The sequence below is a fragment of the Xenopus tropicalis genome, chromosome 9 (assembly GCF_000004195.4).
Source record: "Xenopus tropicalis strain Nigerian chromosome 9, UCB_Xtro_10.0, whole genome shotgun sequence".
Classification (NCBI taxonomy): Eukaryota; Metazoa; Chordata; class Amphibia; order Anura; family Pipidae; genus Xenopus; species Xenopus tropicalis.
In genome coordinates this window covers 25,157,463-25,176,661 of record NC_030685.2, presented here as the reverse complement: position 1 = coordinate 25,176,661, position 19,199 = coordinate 25,157,463, and the positions used below count along the sequence as shown (strand labels likewise).

At 41.9% G+C, this 19,199-nt stretch overlaps 2 protein-coding genes across 2 annotated transcripts; one reads left to right on the top strand and one right to left on the bottom strand.

The window, feature by feature from the left end:
• Positions 1 to 898: 898 nt before the first annotated feature.
• Positions 899 to 18,293, bottom strand: mettl9 (methyltransferase like 9). Its single transcript, NM_001007898.1, has 5 exons — positions 18,037 to 18,293; positions 17,183 to 17,373; positions 16,314 to 16,523; positions 15,302 to 15,486; positions 899 to 1,606 (listed from the first exon to the last, which is right to left on the bottom strand). The coding sequence occupies exons 1-5, from the start codon at positions 18,193 to 18,195 to the stop codon at positions 1,404 to 1,406; spliced, it is 948 nt and encodes a 315-aa protein (NP_001007899.1). The 5' UTR covers positions 18,196 to 18,293; the 3' UTR covers positions 899 to 1,403.
• Positions 5,918 to 14,742, top strand: LOC101731123 (immunoglobulin superfamily member 6). The gene is made up of 6 exons (XM_004917985.4): positions 5,918 to 6,117; positions 10,173 to 10,532; positions 11,688 to 11,791; positions 12,829 to 12,888; positions 12,975 to 13,055; positions 14,320 to 14,742. Exons 1-6 carry the CDS (start codon positions 6,036 to 6,038, stop codon positions 14,353 to 14,355), a joined length of 723 nt encoding a protein of 240 aa, XP_004918042.1. The 5' UTR covers positions 5,918 to 6,035; the 3' UTR covers positions 14,356 to 14,742.
• Positions 18,294 to 19,199: the final 906 nt, after the last annotated feature.

Below are 19,199 nucleotides of genomic sequence, written 5' to 3'. Positions count from 1 at the left end.
CTCCATTGATAGACTGGAACATATTCACTTGTGCAAGGACATCCATAGTATTCAGTATATCTGTGAGTGCAAATGGAACCTGTGGAATTAATGTTAGACTTGCTGTAGCTGTAAGTGAAAGAACTATGGAATCCTGCAACCAGTGCTCCCCCTGTTGGCAAGAAATCATATCAACACCAGTTTAGCAGCAGACAAGGCTGAAAGAACTAAACCCCCCAAACAATTGTATTTGTAGCAGAGCATGCTCCAAAGGTAAATCCAGGGGGTGCCCTCCTATAAATAACATTATGGGTGAGCCAAACATCCAGACATACAGCAGGGTGCCCTTTCCAGAGACATTTCTCCTGTGCATCTGGAGAATGTTGCTCGACAGCTACTAATAATTTATTTACTATTATTTATACAGCTCTGATCCAATTCAGCAGTGCTTTACAGAGATTAAACACCATTCACATCAGTCCCTGGCTGCACCAGAAGAGCTTACAGTCTGAGGTCCCTATCACATTCACACACACACATATACTAGGGTGATGTTTAATAGGAGCCAATTAACTTGCCTGTTTGGTTTTAGAGTGTGGGAGATAACTGGAGCACCTGAAGGAAACCCACACAAGCACTGGGACAACATACAGTGCCATGCCTGGAATCAAACCTAGGACACCATGTTGCATATAAATATAGCAAAAGCTGAGAACAAAGAGTAACATCTTGATATGTAATCTGAGTTCAGTTCTGAAGGCTGTATAATATATATATGTATAGGGCTAAATATATATGTATATTCCTGAACAGTGTGTTGTGTTGTTTGTGTTACTTGCCATTTAAATATAGTGAGGGACTTAGTTGCGGCTGAAGAAGTGTGAGATACAAAAAAAGGAAAAAGAACGCACTTTAATCCTTACATTTGATACAATTTTTATTGCCATGGTAAAAAAAAGGATGTGCTTCAAAATGGCAAACAAGACTATTAAATCACATGGAAGAACACGTATATTTCACAGTTGATTAAATACGACAAACTTTATTGCCAGGATCAGTACTTTATCAGAAAAGTCCTTCTCGTTCCTGTTCCTGTGTCAATTTGTCACAGGGCCGGCTGGCGGCACGATGGCATTGGCAGCATTAAAATTCTCCGCTGCTTGGAAAGGTAGCACTGTTGGTTAAAAAGAATAAGCACCCCAACTCTGCCTCCACCCCCGGCCCGGGTAAGATTTCACACAAACACGCTCACACACACCCACGCACATATAGATTTATGTATCCAAACCAAGTCCTGCGGGAAATACATACAATTTTGGCCTGTGAGGAATTGAATTTGACTTGCTGAGAGAATGGTTTCCTTGGTGGCTCTTAGTCCAAGAGCATGAACTGCTCTCCCATCGTTCTACCATTCTCTTGCTCTTCTATATTGGCCGAAGAACAAAGACGGCATCGTCCAATACGTAGTAGTCATTGTACATGTCTCCTTCGCATAAATAAGGGAGTCGGGTGACGGCTTCCACCGCAAAGCCTGCTACATGGAAGACATCGGCGAGGCTGTTCACCTGCTCCTCCCAAACTGTTCCGGTCACTTCCATGACTTCTGAAGGCTTCTCCCATTTGCCACCTGGAAAGGCAGAGGAAAGGCACCATTATTGGGATTTATCTTCGTAAATACTACATTACATGAATATATCTTATCTAGATGTATCTAGATCGCTATCCCAGGCTCAGAAAAGGTCAATAAAGCCATGAAGGGGGTGGCATTTCCCAAAGCAAATATAAAGAGGAATGTTATGTGCACACAGAATGCAATGCCATGGAGGTTTTGTTTGACACTGCCTTAAAGGGATACTGCCATGATTTTTATGGTGTACTTTTTATTTCTAAATTACACTGTTTACATAGCAAATATTACTTGAGCGCCTAGTTTACAACCGACTGACACTTTTCCTCTCTGACAATAACCTCCTGGATCCCCTACATTCTAGCTTTAGACAACAACACTCCACAGAAACTGCTCTAATCCAACTAATGATCTCTTATCGGCTAAAGCCAAAACCACTACTCGCTACTATTACATCTGGATCTCTCAGCTGCTTTTGACACTGTGGATCACCCTCTTCTCCTCCAGCCTCTCCACTGCCTTGTCCTGATTTTCATCTTATCTCTCAGATAGATCTTTCTGTGTCTCTTACAATGGAGCTTCACCTTCTCCCTTGCCTCTTTCTGTCGGGGTTCCCCAAGGCTCTGTCCTGGGCCCCTTACTATTTTCTCTCTATATCTCCTCACTTGGTAAACTAATCAATTATTTCGGCTTTCAGTACCACCTTTATGCTGATGACACTCACCTCTTTGTTTCCTCTCCTGATCTCAACCCAGAGCTCCTAACTCGCGTCTCTTCCTGCCTGTCCCCTATCTCCACTTGGATGTCCCAACGTTCCCTTAAACTAAAACCTCTCTAAGACGGAATTGGTTCTCTTTCCCCCATCCAACGCCCACATTGTTCCAGAGGTATCTATACAGGTTAACAATTCTACCATCACCCCATCTTCCCAGGCCCAGTGCCTTGGGGTTATCCTTGATTCTGCCCTGTCCTTCACTCCTCATATCCAGTCACTTATCAAATCATGTCACTTTCACCAAAGAAATATTTTTAAAATATGATCATTTATCGCCCAAGATGCCACCAAGAGAGATACCCAAGAGAGTACTGTAACTCTCTAATAATTGGCCTTCCCTTTCAGAGCCTGTCCCCTCTCCATAATGAATACTGCTGCCTGGCTCATACACCTCTCCAACCGCTCCTCCTCTGCCGTGCCGCTCTGCCAATCCCTGCCGTGCCACTCTGCCAATCCCTGCCATGCCACTCTGCCAATCCCTGCCGTGCCGCTCTGCCAATCCCTGCCGTGCCGCTCTGCCAATCCCTGCCGTGCCTCTCTGCCAATCCCTGCCATGCCACTCTGCCAATCCCTGCCATGCCACTCTGCCAATCCCTGCCGTGCCACTCTGCCAATCCCTGCCGTGCCGCTCTGCCAATCCCTGCCATGCCTCTCTGCCAATCCCTGCCGTGCCACTCTGCCAATCACTGCCGTGCCGCTCTGCCAATCCCTGCCATGCCTCTCTGCCAATCCCTGCCATGCCACTCTGCCAATCCCTGCCATGCCACTCTGCCAATCCCTGCCGTGCCGCTCTGCCAATCCCTGCCGTGCCTCTCTGCCAATCCCTGCCGTGCCACTCTGCCAATCCCTGCCGTGCCGCTCTGCCAATCCCTGCCGTGCCTCTCTGCCAATCCCTGCCGTGCCGCTCTGCCAATCCCTGCCGTGCCGCTCTGCCAATCCCTGCCTGCCCCTGCAGCCAATCCCTGCCGTGCCGCTCTGCCAATCCCTGCCGTGCCGCTCTGCCAATCCCTGCCGTGCCGCTCTGCCAATCCCTGCCGTGCCGCTCTGCCAATCCCTGCCGTGCCGCTCTGCCAATCCCTGCCGTGCCGCTCTGCCAATCCCTGCCGTGCCGCTCTGCCAATCCCTGCCGTGCCGCTCTGCCAATCCCTGCCATGCCTCTCTGCCAATCCCTGCCATGCCACTCTGCCAATCCCTGCCATGCCACTCTGCCAATCCCTGCCATGCCGCTCTGCCAATCCCTGCCATGCCTCTCTGCCAATCCCTGCCATGCCTCTCTGCCAATCCCTGCCATGCCACTCTGCCAATCCCTGCCATGCCGCTCTGCCAATCCCTGCACTGGCTTCCCCTACCATCCAGGATAAAATTCAAACAAATGACTCTCATTTAATTTAACATAACCGCATTGTGCTGCTAAAACCAATAACCTGTGCCTCTCACATTGCTTAACTCTGATTTTGCCCATTCCCACACCTTGTGTCTTAACCCTTTCTCCTTGTAGATTGTAAGCTCTTTTGGGCAGGGCCCTCTTCACCTCTTGTATCGGTTATTGGTTGCTTTATATGTTACTCTGTATGTCCAATGTATGTAACCCACTTATTGTACAGCGCTGCGGAATATGTTGGCGCTTTATAAATAAATGTAATAATAATAATAATAATAGCCCCATGTGAAATTTCAAAGTTAAATATAAACAAAAAATCTCTGTGCACTTTTAAAAAAAACGATTTCAATGCAGGATTCTGCTGGACACTGATGTGTTTTCCCATGACAGTATTGCAGTATTAAGGGAGAGAAAAGCAGAAGACAATAATGCCCCTGATGAGCATCAGCAACCAAAGAATCAACTTTCACAATCACTGTGTTGCAGACTATTGTTAAAGGGAGTGGTTCACTTTTAAGCTAGTTTTATGTTATAGAAGGTCTTATTTCTAGCAACTTTGCAATTGGTCTGACTCCAGCAGCCAACAAAACTATTGCTCTGTGAGCTTACAATTTTTTATAACTGTTACTCGTCTATCCAGTCGCTCTCGTATTCATATTCAAGTATCTCATTTAAACCACTGCCTGGTTGCGAAGGTAAACAAGACCCTGGCAACCCACCCAAACAGGAGAACTGCTGAGCAAAAAGTTCAATAAATGAAAAACCACAAAAAATAAAAAATGAAAATCATTTGCTAATGATCTCGGAATATCAGCTTCTATGTCATACTAAAAGTTAATTAAAAAGGTTTAGGTTTTGGAAAGATTTGCGCCAAAACATTTTAATATACAGGTGTGAAACAGAGTCTCTTATGTATCAGTGAGAGTAAATAAATCCCCAAGACTAATGATAATGAGCACATTTCCATTCCATGCCAACAGATGGGGACCCGCTGTACTTAACTAAAGGGGCTTTCTGGCAGAAATCAGTTGCACAATGGAAACCACAAGTTCCTCTCGTGTACAAATAATTCTGTGAGACACAAAGATTCATGAAAATGAGCAAACTTTCACCAATGTTTATCATGTTGCTGGGCATAAATAACTCTAGAACTAGGACGGCTCAGGAAATGACCTTTCCATGGCATCTAAAGGAAATATAAGCAGGCCAGAGTATCATTTTAATGATCAAAGTGCCATCAAGCTGGTGATGGGGGCAGATAAGAAGTCACTACCCCCACTCTTGCACATGTCCCTGGATTCCCTGTTCCTGATTGACTGGATTTAAATGAATCACAATGCTGCATGGGAGATGGGGGTGGGACAAGGCCTTAATATGGCGGTGAATGGGGCACCCAGGGATCTCAAGTGATGCACTTGCTATTAAATTCAACCACAGTATTGCAACAAGCTGGAAATAAGTAAACTTGGCCTTCAGGGTTAATACAACTAAAAGTACAGGGCACCGATACATTTTGGCACCCCCAAGTGACTTAGCCTTTCCTTCTCCTTTAACTATATCAGTGTTGGACTGGCCCACTGGCATAACAGGACCTCCTAGTTGGCCAAGGTTTCAGTGGGCCCTTCTGCTTGGCCTATTTGATGGTTATTTCTCATTTCTGTATGAAAAAAAAGTCAAATTAGACTGAAGGATACTTTATAGTAAGAGAAGAGACTAGGAGAATAAAGAGGTTGAGTGAAGAGAGGAGTTGAAATAGTTTGGAGAGTGGGCCTATGGTCTAGCTTTCTAGTAGGCCCCCAGCATTCCAGTAGGCCCCCAGCATCCCATCTACACTGAACTAAAGTATCAAACAACCAAGCTTAGAGAACTAATATGAGAGTGGATGAAAACAAAACTAATTTTTTAAGTCTACAGTTCAGAAAAATAGTAGAATATAGTAAAATAAAGCAGTTTAAAAATGTAATTATTTATGTTAAAAATAAGTTTGGTGAAGATGACCAGCCCTTTAATGGTTTCCAGTTCTGCACAAGATATTTTCCCCAGCTGAATCATGTTTTCTCATTCCTATTTTCATTGCCATTACAAGATGTGAAGGTCACAATCTCATCCTTAGAAAACAGAAGCAGTGACTTTGCTGCCGAGGAGTCTGTGAGAAACTGGGGAGAAGTGGCCATACAATCTCACTGCCTTCTCCTCCAGTGAGACACAAGCAGGAAGTTTCTCAACCCCCTGACAGACTTTGCAATCAGAGAACGTATTTCCCCTTTCTCCAAATGAACCCTGCGATAGAAATGGCTCTGCAAGGCTTCCAAGTCTACCTTGTGTTTCAGCTGCTCTTGGCTTGTTGCTATTGTGGTAAGTACTATATATGTATATACCTCCCAGCGTATATGTTAGTTTCCTTTGTGCATTGGTTTCATTAGATCTGGCACAAAGACTGAATGACTGTGACTGAAAGCGGTCAGAGACTAGAACAGAACTGCTTTCTGGTTAGGCAGAAGTTTTCGAACAACAGTGTTAGTCTGCAGCACTACTAGTATAGTTGAGTTCTAGCAACTATACATGGGAAGTGGGTCCATCAGTTTCCAAGCAATGAACCACCTCTGATATTATAAACAGGGAACAATACAGCTGTGCTTGTATCTTATGGTGCTTGTGTGTAATCTTTGCCATCCAACGTTGGCTTAGAGCATATGATGGGGCTTATTTGCATTACTTTTGACTACAAATGAAATATGTTGCCAGAAATAAAATGTTGCCTTTTATGTAGATAGGGGAGTTCTTAGTTTCTCTGCTGGTAGGAACACATTTTGCACTCACAAAACACCCACAGCCAATGCCTATTTAGCCTTTAGCCTATGACTAAGTGCTGGGAGCACAAATGCATAATGCTTTCTTGGGCATGTCTATACTTCCTATAGATTGGTTTTAGGGAGCGCTGCAAGTGTCCGCTGTTATCCTCTCTTTAAGGGGGAACTCCACCCAAACACCTTGAAGGAACGGTAACACCAAGAAGTATTAAAGGTATTAAAATATAATGTACTGTTGCCACTGGTAAATATCGTGTGCTTGCCTTAGAAACTCTATACATAATCTGCTGTGTAACCATGGGGGCAGTTATTTAGGGCTCTGGCACACGGGGGGGATTAGTAGCCCACGCCAAATCTCCCTTGTTGCGGGCGACTAATCTCCCCGAAATGCCATCCCACCGGCGAAAATTTAAATCGCCGGTGGGGTGGTATACGCAGCACCGCAATTTCCCAGAAATCGCGCAAGTTTCCTCTCAAGGCAACTTCTGCGATTTCACTGAAATTGCGCCGCCGCATATGCCATCCCACCGGCGATTTACATTTTTGCCGGTGGGATTCATAGTTATATGAATTAGGGTTTCTGTAGCAAACGCACCAGTGTTATCAGTGCAGGGCAACAGTACATTATCTTTTAATTACTGTAAAACACTTTCACTTTTTGATGTTACTGTTCCTTTAAGCTTTTTGTGAAGTAAAAGTTATTTTAATCAACTTTGCAATATACATAAATTAAGAATTATATGCAGCCTTTTCATGATTTTTAATGTAATAATTTGGAACAGTTCCCTAAGCCCCGCCCCTGTTCTCCTGCTGATCTGGCTGACTACTTTGTGACTCAAATAAAATTTAACAGTAGTCGCCTGTCCTCAGCCTGCATCCTCCAAGTCCCACAATTCCCTGCTCACGTGATGTCAATAAGTAAAGGAACATCACAATGCAATGTATTGTGGGTTATGTAGTTCCTGCATGCTGTCTGTATACTGTGGAGCAGTTGTTACAATTTGTAACATTAATGTTTTAGTCCCTCCTCCCCTGCCAGGATTTCAGGTGATGCAGAAAGAGAAGAACTGTTTTGCAGCTGGAGTTCAGCATATATAAATGGTATTTATTCATTTTAAAGGAACAGATTACAGTGATATTTGGGTTTTGTGTGTTCTGTAGGGCTCTTAAACAAATTTTGGTTTGGAAACCTAAGCAGCACTATGAGATTTCTGGATATATTCATTCAGAAGAAACAAAAACAGCGGCAATCAATTGCTCCCTTATAAGATGGATAAACTGCCCAGACACATGATCTTTAATCATTTATAGCTTTATACAAGCTCAGCACTGTCCCTGGGGCAAAGAAGTAAACTTTACATTTAAACTGAATATATAAAAGGTGTTTTCCCATCGTTTACAAGGAAGTTCTATGTTGTCACCATCTCACAGACTTTGTATAGAAATACCCAGAAGAACACAATCTGATGAGGAAGGGCATAGGGAAACAGGGAAACCAGCACAAGGGACAAACCATTAAAGGAGAACTAAAGGTTATATTACTGGGGATTCCAATATGTTGGCATACTGCTTACCTTTACCCAGGCTGGTGTGGGTCTTTCACAAAAACTACACTTTTCTTCTAAAGCACTGCTGCACCATGTTGGATCCAATTCCCAAGTGTCCATTGTAACTCTGTGGGAAGGCACAGAAATCCAACATGGATGCACCATGCTCTCAAAGATAGCAACGTGGCCACAATGTTAGCACTGCGCCTAACTGGGGTTCCCAAAATACTGGCACTTCCCCAAGGGTGGGGAGATGTACCTTTTGGCTCAGAGGAAGTGGGGCTGACAAGATTTAAGGGAGGACGCCAATAAAGGTGAGAGGAAATACAGTAAGGATGGGGTGACAGAAAAATATTGAACAAAATCACTTGGGCAAGAAAAAGTAAGTGCCCAAAGAAAGATATGGTTTTATGTCTAAGGGAAGAGCATGTATATACAGGGGGAACTGCTACAAAGGAAAACAAGGAGAGTGTTGAAATGCATTCCCCAATGGACATGCATAAGAAAATTAAATTACATTGGAGAGAGAAATACAATAACAGGGGAAAGCAGAGGTGAGAAATATGTGGCTTGTAGGGCACTGAAGCTGTGGGAGAAATGCATTATTCCAAAAGTGTGATGTATTAGTCAGAAAGTGGTAGTTGTCATATAAGGCAATCCTAACTGGATTCCAGTTCAGCATGCCACCTTTGGATCTGGGCAACACCAGGTCTTACTGCGTGAGAATCCACAGACAGAGGCGAGTGAAGGAGCCAATAGTAAAACTCAAGGGAGGAGACAGAGCCGGGATAGTTACATGAACCGGGTCAAAACCAGAAAATCAACCACATCCTGAATTGTGAGGCAAATGTAAAATGGGAACAAACTGAGGTCAAAACCAAAAGATGAATACTGGGGATAGGAAGAGAATACAGCATTGAGCAATCTGAGCCCCCCGGTTCAAACAGACCTGACTAACAAAGGGCAATGAATAAGCTCAGAGACAGGAATTACAGAGAAGCTGATGGGAATGTCACTCTTTTCTCCTTTTGCCTCAACCTACAGCCTTTGGTTCTTGGCACTATGGACTCTCTTGCATGTTTCAGTACTGGGCCTAAAAGGAAATTGGTTACTGTCAGCAGTAAACATTTTGAGATAAGTTGCAGCTCCCAGGCTTTGGTCTTGAATTTTTGCCGTTGTTACAAATTAATTTGCAAATTACCATCTTCATAGCACTATCTATACATATGGCTGGAATTCCCTTGGATTCACTAAGATGTCCATGTAATATTCAACCTGTGACAAAGGCAAAGGCACACATGCACTTCCAGTGGGCTACAAAGTGCCTTCTGAGTCAAGACAAACCATAGATTGCTTGGTACAATTTTTTTATTTATTTCCCCTTGAATAATATATCCAGTTTGGTTCTTGGTTGTTTAAATTTACTTCCTTAATTTGCGGCCGGTTTCCTTGGTATTACTTTATGCGGAACCTCCAGTTCCTTTAATTCTGTTGATTGATACAATTATTTCTCCTTTTATGACTCACTTATTTTGCCTAAGGATAAAGGCTGTATGATGCATGTATTATCTATGCCCATACTGTCTATTTAAAGGAACAGTAACACCAAAAAATGAAAGAGCTTTCAAGTAATAAAAATATAATGCACTGTTGCCCTGCACTGGTAAAACTGGTGTGTTTGCTACAGTAACACTACTATAATTTATATAATAAGCTGCTGTGTAGCCATGGGGGCAGCCATTCAAGCTGGAAAAAAGGCACAGGTTACATAGCAGATAACAGATAAGTTCTGTAGAATACAGTAGTGTTTTATCTGTTATATGCTATGTGCCTTTTCTCCTTTGAATGGCTGCCTCCATGGCTACATAGCAGCTTATTTATATAAATTATAGTAGACTTTCTGAAGTAAACACACAACTTTTACCAGTGCAGGGCAGCAGCACATTATATTTTAGTTACTTTTATACACTTTCATTTTTTGGTGTTACTGTTGCTTTAACTCAGCCAGTTGAGTAAGTCCAATGGCCCATTAGAACTGTGTTCCTTATTCCAGATGCTGCTGAAGGCTGCACCGTGACAATGGAAGAAGGAGGTGTGAATAGAGAGCACCTGGTCTTGGAGAACATTACCTTGTGGTGCAGTTTTACACAAACCAACTGCCAAAGCGGAATTGATTTATACTGGTTTCGCTGCTTTGCTTCTCATTGTGAGGAAATCTGTTCTAACACCTGCATAAATGAGCGGTTTAAAGTATTACCAAGCGGCAAAGGATCCAGAAGTTTCACTTCAACAAAATCCATTCTGAGTATAGCCAGCTTGCATGCTAGTGACAGTGCAATATACATCTGTGGTGCAGGAGGCAGAAAGGACAACATCAACTCTATGGGGCATGGGACTACACTGGTAGTAAGAGGTTAGTCACTAATTAAAAGGTTAAAGGGATTCTGTCATGACTTTTATGATGTGCATTTTATTTCTAAATTACACAGTTTACATTGCAAATAATTCACTCTACCGTTTAAAATGTTATTCCTGAACCAACATTGTTCACTGTATGTTATGTATTTGGGGCTAAAATTCCCACTGCTTCTCACTGTATTTAATGTATTTGTGGTGCCAATACTTCTGCCCCTTACTGTATAATGCATTTAGGATCTGGAGTTATTACGCAGAGAAGTCAATGTACCATTATTTACAAGTGCATACAGTGTGAATATATCTATATATCCCTTACCATATCTAATTGAGGCTAAAGGAACAAGGGGCAGTTTTTTTCACAGTATATTTTAGCTGGCAGAGAAATACCTGAAGCCACCCTAAATTATTGGGGGCAGTATAGGCAGTTTTTAAGTCTGGCATTAGCAGCTTAAAATTCAAATATCTCAATGGTTTGTACACGCCATTGCTTTTGAAAGTAGTATTTGTCTGCACTCCTACTTGAAAGTAGTATACTCTCTGCACTCCTGGCTCTGACTCCTGAAACAATGTTTCATACCAGCTGATTGAAGCCTATTGAAAGACATGTCAACCCCCAAAATAATTTTTTGCCTAATAAAAGAAAACATAATTCTAAGCAATTAAAAATGTTCAGTGATTTAAAAGTTATTTGTAAAAGTAACTGCTATTGAAAGCAGCATTTGCTCAATTCCTGGTTGTTTCTTTTTAAACAATGTTGCAAAGGTCAGTCTCCTCCAGCAAGACAGGTCTGTCAATCTGCTGCCTTGTGTTACATTGTTTCAGTCAGAGCCACCAGGGTAATGAATAGAAAAGGACAGGCAAACACTGTTTTAATAGCAGTTATATATACAAATAACACAAAAACCATTACAAATTTATAATGAAAATGTATTATGAATGTACATTGGAAAGTTGCTGAGTATAACACTTTCTTCCACGGTGAAAAAAAAACCCAAAAGTTTTTTGGGTGGAGGACAACTTTAATACGGGGAAAGTGAACTGCTCCAGCTCCTCCTTTTGCCACTTCCTTGTTGCATAAAAGCCACACTTAGCATGTGTGATATACTTGCTCCCTCTGCTATAAATCATGCTGTCTCCTTGTGTATCACAGAGCAAGAACAAAGCATCGTCACAACTGGATGTGCTGTCCTGATCGTCTTTTGTGTGCTGCTCTTTCTATACAACGTTGCTGTATTTTCAATTTACGCTTACAGAGTAAGTCACCTTTATTTCAACAGTAGAAGCAAATTAATGCCATAGATCAAGTTTTCTTAGCACGTGCTGAATAATGGATTGGGCTACTGTATGCACGTTACAGCAGCAGTACAGCAGCCACGGGCATAGAAAGATTTGGACACTAATTCCACCGCTTATATGCTGGACTAAGCTCCCTCTCTTTGCATATGTATAGAGTCTGAAACTACTAAGGGGTCACAAGGCGAATAAGGGGATTTGTGTCCATTTTTTTCCACTGTTACAGTTGGTATTTACTTAATTAGCTACTAAATGACACTGCCTAGAGTTACACAGCTTGTTATCCACAAAAATTCTTCTCAGTTAATGATACCCCCAACACACTACTAGTTAGTGTATAAATCACTTTTGTTATTTCTACCAAAGTATGTAACCTTGCATTTATAAAAACTGAGCCTCATTTGCCAGTTTGCTGCCTAGTTTTCCAGTTTAGTCAAATCTCTCTGCTAAGTGGGACAGGGTCGGACTGAGCCGGCACCTAGTGGGCCTCTCCCCCCAGACCTGATCCCTGTAGCGCTCCCTGCCCAAATATCTCCCTCCCCCGTCACACCTAAGGTGAGACTAAAACAGGTGCGCTCAGGGGTGGGAGTTGGGGGGTGTTTGGGGGCCAGGGCGTGGGCCCATCGGGGGGGCTGGGACAGGAGCCCTGGTGGGCCCTGCATCCCCCCAGTCTGAAGTGGAAGACATTGCCCCAGATTGTTTTCCAGGAAGACTGAGGAGACAAAATGCTGCCAATATCAGTCTGAAAAAAATAATCACCCAAAAGCCACTCCTATGGATAGTCACATCCTGACTGGAAAGCAATACATGGTCATTCTCAGGGTTTTGCTGAAGGTGAAGAAAAATAAAAATATCTGATTGCTGTCCTCACCTTTGTCTTTACTTGCTTATTTGGCAAACAAACCTCAAAAAATAAAATGAAACACCAGCAGAAATGGAAGTGCAAAGTACTTAATCCAGAAGGAATAAAATGTGTTTCTGAATTACTCTATTTCCAGTCAAAGCTGAAGATATTTAAAGAACCAAAAACCGAAGAAAAAGAGGATGGAAGTAAAAATGTAAGTATACAAATGGGAGAACATGGGAACAAATGGGAGTTTCCGTGTACGTACAGTTTTATATACTGAGATCTCCATTCCCACAGAAAAGTTACAGACGACAACGGATTTTCCAAGCCATAGCACAGGAATATCATAAAAGATACCCACGAAAATCAATTAATCCGGTAAGATATTTTTGGAGATCCTTAATGAAACATCCCAAAATTGGTTTTCCTTGTTAAGGTAACAAAGTTAATGTCTATAAAGAGTCTATAAAGATCTATATTCCTAGGTATTTGATGGCAGCAATCTCTCTCACTTATGTTTTTAATATGCTTATGAAAAAATGAAATGAAAAAGGTTTATGATTACGCTATACGGCTATCAAATTACAACTCTAAAAAGGTACTCATAGCTTTCCCTAGGTGTGCCAACAGTGTATATTTGGTGGATATCCAGACCACCAGCAGATCAATTGCCCTGTGTGCTATGGCACACATCTGGTGGCAAACAGCAGCAGACAAAACAACCTTCTCTACCCGTCATAACGCCTAATACTTTTTAATCTTGGTGTCAAAAAGCTCTATCAAGTGTTGTAGTGCCAATGTCTGCCTATCACTGTCTGTGTGCAACAAACATGGTGCTGTCCATCCCCTAGTATTAAGTGCAATAGAGTGGCCAAAGCCCTATGGCAACACAGATGGGATTATTAGAATCTCCTATTCATAGGCAGGAAACATGACTTTATGAGAAAGCAATGCTACTGCCTTTCAGCAATACAGAATGCGACCCTGCACCCCACTGTTACAGTCAAACTGCGCAACTTAAGCGTGAGAACAAATGCTGCTAGAAAAGCGCAACAGTGTTGTGGAATTTTCAGATACTGAAAGTCATTTAAGGTAAATAGGTAAGGTTTGTTTGATATGTACATGGGTTCTGAATAAAGCCAAGGGTCAGAACAACAGAACAAAGAAAGCACTGGGTTTTTATACGCTTTGTGACATAGCAGCATACGATACAAACGTATGAGCATATGTGTTACTAGTTTACCAGTGTACGCGCATAGAGATATCTCTTCACAGAACAGGAAACAAGGAGCTGCCCTACAGTCAAACGGGTGGCTCTGTCTTCAAGGCCATGGTTGTAGTAACCAAAGCTAGCTTGAGAACTAAATCTATAGGAGTCAGAGGGGGCCTGTGCTTACTGCTTGGCTGTGGAAATGGACTTAGGAATGTAGGCTGATCAATGAAGGGGTGCACAACAGCAACAATAGGGAATGATTCGCAACTGTGTTCAGTTCCAGTTTGTAGCTGTAGTGAATCCTTTTGGAGGGAAAAGATGAAAGCCAAAAGATTTTGTGTGTAACAGACTCTTTACAGCTCTATAATATAATGGTAATATATTTCCTCTAACTTATTTTCTAACAACAATGCTATTTCCGCCTTACAGAACTCAGTGGATGATGCCATCTACCAGAACACATAGGATCCACAGTACACACTGGACTCCTCACAAGAACACCCTTAGTTAAAGCAACACAAACACTGCACTTTGTGAGCTCTCTCTCTTCGGGACTATATTTTTACAGGACTGGGCTGCATTTTATTAAAGCCTGAAAAAGTTGTGTGGAAGATAAAGAAAACCTAAAGATGGATTTTGTGAAATATAGAATATTATCAATGTATCATCCCCTATCATTTCTTATATAATATATATATATATAGTTTTTGAAGAGTGCGCCAAGGCTCATTAAAATTTGTCATGTACAACCTACTTGTGTTGTATTTAGTGTCCCCTTAGACTTCCACAACCCTTTAAAAGCACTTCCCCAGAATGTAACCAATACACTGAAGAATAACCCATGTTTATTAAGCCCTGTGTATGCTCCATTTTTTGTGAAACAAACACACACACACATATTATATTTTATATATATATATATATATATATATATATATATATACACACACACACACACACACACACAACAAGAGATACTCTGCACTCACCCATTATCAATATATATATAGGACATTAAGACATTCTGTGCATTAAGCTACCAAGTAATGCCCTCCCCTCCCCATTCTTGGTAGCTTAATGCACAGAATGTCTTAATGTCCTATATATATATTGATAATGGGTGAGTGCAGAGGATCTCTTGTTGTCTATATGTATTTTGTGGTCACAACCTCATTGCACCCCAGCCTAATGGTTTTTAGTGGTTGAGCACAACATTCCCTTTTTGGATACAATCTGCCAGTAGTTTCAGCAAATTTTGATAACAGCCAATTGCAAATGGCACTACCATTTTTAAAGTTAAAACTCCAGAGGAGACAAAACCACATATGCCTTGTAGCTAGAATGTTGCTGTATGCACAGGTAAAACAACTGAATTTTAATAGATGCAACAAATTGTTGCAATACAACTCACCATTTTCTACGTAGGGATGAAACGGCAATACTAGTGCCAGTATTACCCTCCCTCTAGTTGGCTCCAAAACACTTCTCATCTCTTTCAGTAATGTCACTGGCTGATGACATCGATCAAGGAGGTTTAAGCAGCTAATAACGTCATACTGGAATCCTGTGCTTTGCCATTCATCAATATTAAGCACTCTAGATATGAGAAAAGAATTCATTTATGTCAGGGACAAACAGGTTACAGTTTTACCATCTATATCTCAGGCATAACAGGCATTACTGTGTAAAACATGCTTATAATATCTATATGTCCCAGAATAAGTATCATGAAGAATAAAAAGAAACTCACATACTTATTCCCTTAGCTGAGGGGGTTGAGGCAGATCATATTATTGTATCTTAAGACTTAAAGCATGGTGCCAAATAATAATAATACATCTCTATCAGTATTTTGGCAGCTCCCTCTCATATTATCATACTGCTTTTACATCTAATATTCACAGTAGCTGCTTACTACCATATAAGGGACATCAAATTATTAATTTATTGCACCTAAGCAGACTGTCTAAGCTTAGCTGGCTGAAGTAAATTTTTGTTTAGGGATCCTAACAGCTTTCCATGGCTTTCCATGGTATCCATACAATGCCCAGGAACCAGTGCTCTGGAAAAAAGAAAATATTTTTTTCCTTAAGAGATTAACGTTTTCAGCAGTAAAAACTCCCAAACTTTCTTCTGCAACCATAATAATCAGAACTGGTAGCTAAGTTCCTGCCCAACTTCCTGAATTTAAGCAAAGAAAAGCCCAACATCCAGCGCTGCTTAAGTCATAGTCTGAAGCTCCAGGTATCAGTTATACCCAGATAATTGGTTCCTTCGGATGATGGATACGCATTTTAAGGTAAACTAGTAAAAAGGAGATGTTTCTCTTTAAACTATACACTTATCGAGGAACAACAGCAAACAACCAGTGATCTCTAAGTGTTCCATACACACCTGATACAGAATTTGTTTATATAACTGACCTGTACTTTTTCTTTTGAAGTTGCCATATCATAGTCTGAGACATTTCTGTAACATAGATCTCTTCAAAATGAGGGCTCATTACTTTAGTCACTTCCCCATCCCCTGCACCTAAATCCAACAAGCGATGTGATTTCCACTCGGGGTCAATTTTGAGAAGCCTTTGGAACTGTTCTGGTGAAAACACAAACATTGACCCTCTTCCAAGCAACCTGCAAAGAGAGGAAAAGGCTAGCTGTATGTACCCAGGTTTGACCAATTTTGACCATACTGCCTGACCATCAGGGCATGTATAGCAACTATTCAGTTTCAAAAAATGTATCTGTTCAACCTGAAAATTTCACTTTATTGGTGGTAGATAAAGAAGAAAGAGCTGCAGACACTCTTTACTCCCTGACAGATCTGATTGATCAGCCTGTTGCCTTTGACATGTGGGCCTGACAGTTGGGTACACTGAAACTTTGTTGGGCCTCAGATTACACCACTCATAAGTTATTTAACTTATTTATTATTCGTAGCCAACTACATTTTTATCCCATTTTCAATAACTCTACCTAAGTCTGAGCTTCCAAGAGACAGTGTTTATTACCAATGTCAGTAAAATTATATGGATACGGTATATGGTAGCTTATGCTCAGTTCTGTTTATTTTTGTTATTTTGAGTAACATTATACACATAAACATTACATTGCAAACTAGTGGTAACAGTTATATAATATAATATAATGGTGCAATTCTAATATAGTAAATTATGGCATTAAAGATAAGATACTATCCTTTGGGTTATTTATTTTAATGTTACAATGGGTGAGTGAACAGAAATGCATATACATGACAGCACTTCTTCATATACAAGAAGTAAAGAACTTACCCATTGATTGATGTTCTGGACATAAACATACTGAACACAGAGGACATGAAGGAATGGTAGAGCTGAATGGAAAGCCAGCCAGATTTCTCAATACTTCTGTTCAGGAATGTCTGGGTTCCATGGTCTAAGTAACTCTGGATGAAAACCGGCCGAAGGCAATCACTTAATTTTTCTGTGTCGCAAAAGTACCACTGCAAAGGAGGCACAAACGTTAATGTCCAAATCTAAAACAATAAACCTATTGTAGCAACTAAGCAAACTGAAAGGGGCATTATACAGAACTTCAGATTTAGGATAAGAGTTTTTGTCTACTAGGCAAAATTTTAATTTTGAATTTACGTGCCCTTTAAAAGCTGCTACAATGAATTCACCACCCCCCCTTATTTCAGTGTACTATCTGGTTGTTCTTATGCACCTTGCCATTCTACCACTCCTAATCTTTTCAGTTTCAAAATCCCACGCAAGTTGTGCCCAAACAAGCAGTGCGAGTTGAGAGATGGCAAATCTACATCAGGCTTTTAGATATTTCTAGATTACAAAGCTCAGTTCTGACAAATGTAGGGCACCGTATCTCACTTTAACAGACCTTTACATCTGGGCTTTCATTTGTATCTAGGCAAGCAAATCAGTGTGCTCCTCAAATCTTGACCTAACTTGCCAGCATGCTGAGCCCCCCTGCCACTGTTCCAGGCCCCACAGTTTGGGAAACACTGCCATAGGTTGCTGATCTCTGAACTAGACAGAAGATGGGGGTGCTAATGACTGGACACCTGAGGGGTTGGGGGGGGGGGGGCTGATTAGTGTACTAGGTGTGTCACTACTTTCCTGCCCCCCACCAGAGTGACATTACACACCTGCTGATTCCCATCCCAGTACGGGGCCTGGCTGTGGCTCATCATATTCATGTACAGGGATCTGCTGAGGTGACTCCTCAGGTACCGGCCACTCCACATCTTCCTCAGCCCGGCCAGGCAGAGCAGGTAGCTAATTATCCAGCACACGAACAGTTTCATCTGAGCAGCGCCCACTCACTTCGTCCGGGACCGGAGCAGGCCATGGCCCAGCGGGATGTACACATCAGCCTGAGGAGTGGAATACAAGAGAGGGGTGGAGAGAATGGAAAAATAAAGAAAGGAGCGGAACCTGTGCAGAGGAAACAGTGTTTCCGCCCGGACCTCATTCCTTTGCTGCTCACAGTGCACAAGCGAGAGCTCAGATCAGCCGCTCTAGCACGGCCTTTTCTTCTCTATCATGCACGGTCCTGGGATCCAACGAGAAACTGCATAACCGCGTATTCAGCTTCTCATTGGTTTATAGACTATATGATTAGGCTGAGGATGTGTGAAGGGACAGTTTTTAAGAATGGAAGGGCATGTGCTCTGCCTCTGGGCAGTGGGGAAAACTGTAGGTAAAAATGACATATTGCTGGATGTACATGTCCAGTTATCATTGAGCTATAGTGGGTCTGTCAGTGAGTAAGTATGACTGGCCAGATTTATGTGAATCCACCTGAGGTAGATGGAGGGTTGCCAACTATTTCAAGGGAAAAACTACAGTCTTTCTATTATTTTTTTCCCTATTAACAACATTGACATAAAGCATGACTTTTACTGGCCAGGCTTGTAACCTATCATAGTGATGTGCAGGCCGGCCTGAAACCCCTGGCCCTGTGGGCTTGGCCCAATACTTGCACAACATATCAGGACACGTCGGATGAGTGGCTGGATGATGAATAGGAGAGGGTCTCAGTAGAAAGATAATTAATAAAAAGTAACAAACAATAAAATTACAGCCTCACAGAGCAGTGGTTTTTATTAGGTGCTGGGTCAGTGGAAACCCCCCCCATTTGAAAGTTAGAAAGGGTAAGGCTTTCCCATTACTTTATGGCAGAAATGGCACTGGATCTCACACTACAATATTTACTCTTAATATTTTCATTTCTCTATAAAAATAGAATTTCAATTGATCTGGAGAAACTTGTGTCAAAATGACACTGACAGGTGAGAACCCGCTGGTC